This window comes from Accipiter gentilis, chromosome 25 (assembly GCF_929443795.1).
Source record: "Accipiter gentilis chromosome 25, bAccGen1.1, whole genome shotgun sequence".
Lineage (NCBI taxonomy): Eukaryota > Metazoa > Chordata > Aves > Accipitriformes > Accipitridae > Astur > Astur gentilis.
The window spans coordinates 18,462,462-18,468,690 of record NC_064904.1 but is presented as its reverse complement, the minus strand read 5'-3'; the positions used below and the strand labels follow the sequence as shown (position 1 = coordinate 18,468,690).

The window sequence follows — 6,229 nt, the reverse complement described above, 5'->3', positions numbered from 1 at the left end:
ACACCTCGAATCAACCAACCTTCTAATCAGCTCTTTGCCCCTAAATCCAGCTTTCCGAGTGTAAACATACGTGGTCCCCCCCCAGCTTTTCCCCCGATTTTATCGGACCCAGAATTGCCTCCCACAGCCTGAGTTCAGAGGAAACAAATTCAGCTGGAAGTGAGATCTAAAACATTAAAAATGAAAAAGGAGTTAAAACGCTCTTTATATAATATTTTGCGTTTGCCAGCTCACCTTGGGATTTTGCCCTTTGCCCACGCGAGTGCCCATTTAAATTAAAATCAGAAACAAACAGGTAGAGAAAATGTGGAAAGTGCAAAAAGCCGGGGGGAATTCAGAGAAATTCCTGCCATGAATTGGCTTTTCTGATAAAAATGAGCACTAGCCGGAGGAGCTCATCCCTAACAGACAGGGAAATACTCAGGAAAGAAAAGTAAAAGATAAGATGGGAAAAGCAAAATGGGAAAAGAGGTTTTAAAGAGGCTTTTAAAAAAACATAATCAAAAGCCCAGGAAACAAAGAGCTTTTCCAGGCAGGTGGGATGCTGCGCCCCAGTTCGACAAGGACTTGCTTTTTCCGATCGTATTTTGCTTGAATAGTTTTTCTGAGGGGGAGGTAAACTTTGTTGGTTTGAACCAAATCAGTGAAGAAATGAAACTTTCCACGCTGCTGCCTGGGAACAGCCGGCGGCAGGGACCCGGCTGAGCCATCCCCGGCAGCCCCAGCCTCTGCGCTGCCTCACGCTTCCCAAATCCTCCCTGCACATATCCTCCCATTAAAAAAAAAAAATAAATAAATGAGAAAATCACTGATCGACAAGCGCTGACACGAAGCAGCATATAATCTCGCCTTCGTTCAGAGCCGGACGATAGGTTTATTTTAAAGGCTGATCTTTGCTCACGGTGGCTGGGGGCATCAACGCTGCCGTGGGAAGGAGAGGGTTTGCCGGAGCGGGATAACCCCTTTGGGATGCAGGGATGCGAAGCCCGAGGGATGGCCGGAGAGGCACCGCGACCGGCATTCGTGCTCCGACCGCACGCCTGTGGCTCCAAGCGACTGGCGGGCAGGAGGGTGCTGGTGACGAGCCATGGGGGACAGCCGGTGACAGGGAGCGGGATGGGGACGGGTGGGTTTTTTCTGTGTCTCTCTCTCTTTCCAGAGGTCCATTTTTTTTCCTGCGTTAAATCCGGACGGAGCTCAGGGCTTAAGCGATGCGCAAGGGAAGGAGAGAGGGAAAAAGAGGGAGAAGGACAGAGAAAGAGCCACCAAGAGCAGGGATGCTTGGGAAGGGCCTGATCCTGCATCGTAGGGCGCTGTGGCTTCAACTTGTGGAATTGTAGCTTAAAAACTTGTCCCCTTCCTTCCCCAGCACCTCCGCTCGCATGATCCTGCCTGATGGTTCCCAGGCCCCCGCCCCCCTTCTCCTCCCCAGATCAGCCTGGAAAGTTTAGAGGTTCTCCCAAAACTGCAGCCGGGGACCGGCACCTCCCTGGAGGCCACAGAGCAAACGCATCCCTCCCTTCCCCACGACGAGATTTGGGGAAGCTGGGGGGGAAATCACGTTATCCAAGGTCCGTTTGTGACAAACGGGGGTTTTTTGGCTTTAAAAAATAAATTTAAAAAAATAGAATCCTCCCTTCCTTTTGCTTCCTTCGCCTCGGGGAGCCGCTGGCAAACCCCCCTTTGTCTCGGCCCTGCAGAAGCAGCCGGACCCTCCTGGTCCTCCCGCGCCCGGCTGCAACCGAGAAATCCCTGCGGCAGACGGCATCGCCCCTCTCCGTCGCTCGCCGGATGCGATTAAAATGGAAGACAACCATCAAGTGTGCTAGAACCATTTTAATATAATTATACATATCTGCCAAATCCAGGAAAAAAGGTTTATGCATATATATCTTTTTTTTTTTTTTTTTTTCAGTTAACATCTGCAAGCATAAACGACAATGAATTTCTCGGTTTAAATTCATCCAGGTCAGAGCAACTGCCCAAAGTCCTGTTGGATTTGACGGTTACTGCCAGCGTGGCCAGCAGTAAGTGAGCTCCAGAGGAGTTTAATGTCCTCGGGTGGGGTTTTTTCGGTCTTTTCTCTTTCATTCAGAGACAGTTTGTTGTAAAAAGTTTCAGTGCAGTTCACCTCGGGTGAAAGGCGATCGTGTTTTTGCGTTTTTCTTTTTTTTTTTTTTTAATATATATATTTTTATTATTTTTTAAAAGATGATAATAGGTAACTCAGTTGCTCTGAATTTCACTTATAATTATAACCTATTTAAATCACAGCAGAACTCCCGCTGGTGCAGAGTTCATAGTTGCATACAATACAGGAGATCACAGTTTTGAAGTCTAGCACAGATTAAAAACCACAGATGTACCATTTATATAAGACACACACTGATTGTCTCTTAAAAACTACATATTGACTCCTTATGAACATTATCTTTTTTTTTTATCTTTAAATAAAGTAGTGCAGCTAGGACAATCAGTCACACAACCCACACAGCCCTGAACCAAGTTCTCTGGGTGCCAACTTGAGCAAGTTGGGCTTGAAACAGTTGGATGAGCTCGAGAGCGAGAGAGAAAGAAAGAGGGAGGGAGAAAAAGAGGGAGAAAAAGAGAGATGTTGTCCATTCCGAATATTTTAACCGAAGGTTGGCTAACACATTGGAAACCTCTGGGTGAAGGATCTTTCCACGCACACACAAAAAAAGAAATAAAAACCTAGACTTTTTTTTTTTTTTTACTTTTTTTTTTTTTTTTTTTTTTAAAACTGGCCCGTAGATGGGACGATCTCCCACCTGTTCCAAACAAAGAAACCCAACAATTGCCTAAAACTAGAAAGAACACAGATGGGTCTGTCTGTTTTCTGCTCACTAGATGATCTGTCCGTTTAAGGCCTTCCTCCTCCGTTTTTCCTCTTTATTATTCCTTTTCCAGAGCGTCTGAGCAGGAGATGAGTCTGAACGGGATCACACCAACACTGTCCCCCTCTTGTTGCTGTCGGTTTTTTTGTTCGTTTGTTTGTCCGTTGAGTTATTTTTCTCTTTAATTTAACCAAGACCTGACTAAAACTGGAGCGTTCAGCCCAGCCTGTTCGTTCTCGTCGCGATTTCTCTCGTTATCACAAAGGTTCTTCACAAAACCTGGAACTTCCATGACGATGTCTGGTCCTTATAATCCAAGCAGTCAGCATTGAAGTTTAACTTCCAGGAGGCGGTTTGGTCTTTATAATCCAAGCAATCGGTGGTGGAGTTAAAGCCCAAACTGGACGCTCCATAGCCCTGGGTGGAGAGGGAGGCTGGAGACTGGTTGAGGTGACTGGTGACCGCGTTGGCACCCATGGGACTCAGGGTGGCCCCCGGTCCGGGAAGCTGGTGGTGCATAGGGGTCAAGTAAGATCCACAGTCCATCCCTCCAAAATAGGAGGTCGAGCCAGCGTATCCTTGGCTGTAGCCGGATGCCTGGGTGTAGGTCATGGGATAGGACCTCTGCATGCAGGAGGAAGAGGTGGACAGGGGATCTGAGAGCGGGGAGATGGATGCTGGGCTCCAGATGGAGACGGGGGCGCTGCTGCTGGAAATGGTGGGGACCGAGGTGCTGGAGGGGGGAGTGAACTGCCCGCTGGTCCCGCTCTCCGAACTCACTTCCCGGGCCGGCGAATTCTTCTTTTTAGCTGGCCGTACCTTGTTCTGGCCCCCGTTCTGCTGCTGCTGCTGCTGCTGCCGGCACTTGGCTCGGCGGTTTTTAAACCATACCTTGAGACCCAGAGACGGGGAGGGAGAGAGAAAAAAGCCTGGTGTTAGGGATGCGCAGGCAAACCCACGGGGGGAAAGGACCGGCCGTGGGGGAGATCTCGCCGGGGAGGGGACGCTAAAAGCGTTCCCCCGCCAGCAGAGGCTTGCGGGCTGCTGCAAAGAAAAGCTCCGGGGCTCCCCCTCCCTGAGATCATTAGCAGTAATAACAAGTGGAAATTGGCAAATCAAACTGCTTAATAAGGTCACTTTTGGGGGAATGCTGGGGGGGGGGGGGGGGGCCGGGGGGAGCGCTCCCTATTTGCTGTTTGCCAGCCGGGGACCCCCAGGAATCACCATTTAAGGCCTATTGAAGTCAAGCCCTTAATTAGAAACAATAGAGCATCAGAAAGGGAGGGAACAATTAGGGAAACAGAGGCAGGCATGGGGGGGGGGGGGAAGATGTCTCATTTACCCTCTAAATAGGCTTTCTGCTCTCACACCCCCCATCCCTGGCCAGGGTCGACCCCCCAACTCATCTCACCCTGTCTTAGCAGGGACCAAGGGGGCTGGTTCTGGGGAGGAGGGGTGCCGGGGAGGTTTGGTGGGGCCAAGGCTGGGTTTTGGCATGGGGGGGGGGGGGGGGGGGAAATCCCGGTCCCCGGCGGCCACGCTCCGCTGGGGCACGGCACCACGCAGCCTCGGGAAAGCCTCGCAGGGAGGCGAGCGGGAAGGATGGTTTCGGAACTGCCCTGCTCCTGCTGCAAGGGTGTCCTGGATCCGTACTGGGAGCAGGATCCTCCTGCCCTGCCAGCAGCACCTCCAAAATGTTGTCTGGATTGGGCCCTCGCAGAGGAGACACAGCTCAGCCCCAGGTGAGGGGTCGCCTCTGCCAAGGCGTCCCCTCGCTCATCAGAGTCCCTTCAAGGGGAGAGGAAGCTCCCAGTCTGTACTGGTGGGAAAGGGGATCCCAGTCCGGCCCACTCCAGGGATGCGGTGATCCCTGGGGATGGAGGGATCCTTTACAGCTTCCGCAGGGACCCCAAACGCCTGCAGGATAGGCTGGGATTTGGTACCCGGAGCGAGGCACGGTGCAGAACGTGGGAATGCTGGGGAGCCCTCCCCGGCTCAAGAGGAGCCGAGGGGGCTGAGGAGGAGTGCGGAGGGCTCAGGAGCTGGGATCCAGGAGCTGCACAACCCCCCCCCATCCCAGTGCACAGGGATGAGAGGGGGGGCACGCTCCAGCAGCCCTGAGGAGGCAAATTGCCACTCCATCCCCCCCTGCACCCTCACCCATCCATGAGCCTCCTTCATCCCACAGCGGCTCGGTTTCCCTCCAGGACCGACCCCAGCCCCTAAAACAGCCCCCTCGCCTCCCTGCCAGCCAAACCCTCCACGGAGGGATGGAGGTGAGGGGGTCAGGTAGGGGTGTCTGGGGGTCACCCCGTTTCTTACCTGTACTCTGGACTCGGGCAGGTTGATTTTGAGTGCCACCTCCTCCCGCATGAAGATGTCGGGGTAGCGGGTTTTGGCAAAAAGGGCCTCCAACACATCCAGCTGCGCCCGGGTGAAGGTGGTGCGCTCCCGCCGCTGCTTTCGAGGGGTGGCTGCGAAAGGAGACGGGAGACCCTGACTGTCAGTCAACGACCCCTCAACCCCGCGTGTCCCCTCCAACCCCCTCCCCAAGGGGGTCCCCCCATTCCTCCCTCCTCTCCCGGGGGACCAGCACCCCAATTCTCAGCCTCCAGCGATGCCACTTCTGCTGCCTCCTCCCCAGCTCCCCTGGATGGGTTTGGAGCATCTGCCCCCCCCCCCCCCACTCCAGCAGGAGGGTGTCCCCTCTTTTGCAGACCCTTCCCTGGATAAAAGGTTGAGGAGAAAAGGAGAAAAGGGGACCCCCCACACCCCCCCAAGCCATCACGATGTGTTGTTCCTCCAAAAAAGCCCGGTGGCTTCTCCTTCGTGGGGTAAAAAGCGGGGGGGGGGGGGGGGGGCGGGGAGGAGAATAGGGAAAGAAAACCATGGCTTACCGGGATAACCGACGGACGGATGCAACAAATCCATGCCCGAGGTTGTGAGACTCAGGCCATTGACTGCATAAGGTGGTTGCTTAAGATAAGACATCATGCTAAAGTTGGAGCGGGGAGGAGAGTTGGCCGAAATCCGGGCGAGGGGAAGCCGCCCGAGAGCCCTGCCTGCCCCGGGGGGTGCCTGGGGGTGCCGTCGGGCGGGGGGGGGCCGCCAGGTGCCTGCGGAGGCGAGAGAGGAGGGAAGGGGCGGGGGGGGGATATAGGGAGAGATAGGGAGGGGGGGGAGTCAGGCCAGCTCGCTGCTCCCCCAGCTTTTATCCCCGCTGCCTTTCCCCCCCCCCCCCCCCCCGGTCAAGCCTCCAGCTCGTAAAGCCGGACCCCAGTCGGATTTGGGAGCTGGGAGAGACTGACTAGATAAACGCATCTCTCCCCAAAAAGGGGAGAGGAGGGGAGGGAAAGGGGGGGGGGGGGGGAGAC

General features: G+C 54.3%; 1 protein-coding gene across 2 annotated transcripts in view; it reads right to left on the bottom strand.

Moving 5' to 3' along the window:
* Positions 1-1,818: 1,818 nt before the first annotated feature.
* OTX2 (orthodenticle homeobox 2) overlaps positions 1,819-6,229 on the bottom strand; it is a 7,494-nt gene continuing 3,083 nt past the window's right edge. For both annotated transcript variants that reach the window (XM_049828676.1, XM_049828677.1), the window contains 3 exons: positions 5,753-5,971; positions 5,178-5,329; positions 1,819-3,746 (listed from right to left, as the gene is read on the bottom strand). In XM_049828676.1, coding sequence (XP_049684633.1) covers positions 3,126-3,746; positions 5,178-5,329; positions 5,753-5,849 — 870 coding nt within the window. In that variant the 5' untranslated portion in view covers positions 5,850-5,971 and the 3' untranslated portion in view covers positions 1,819-3,125. The remainder of the gene's footprint in view (positions 3,747-5,177; positions 5,330-5,752; positions 5,972-6,229) is intronic.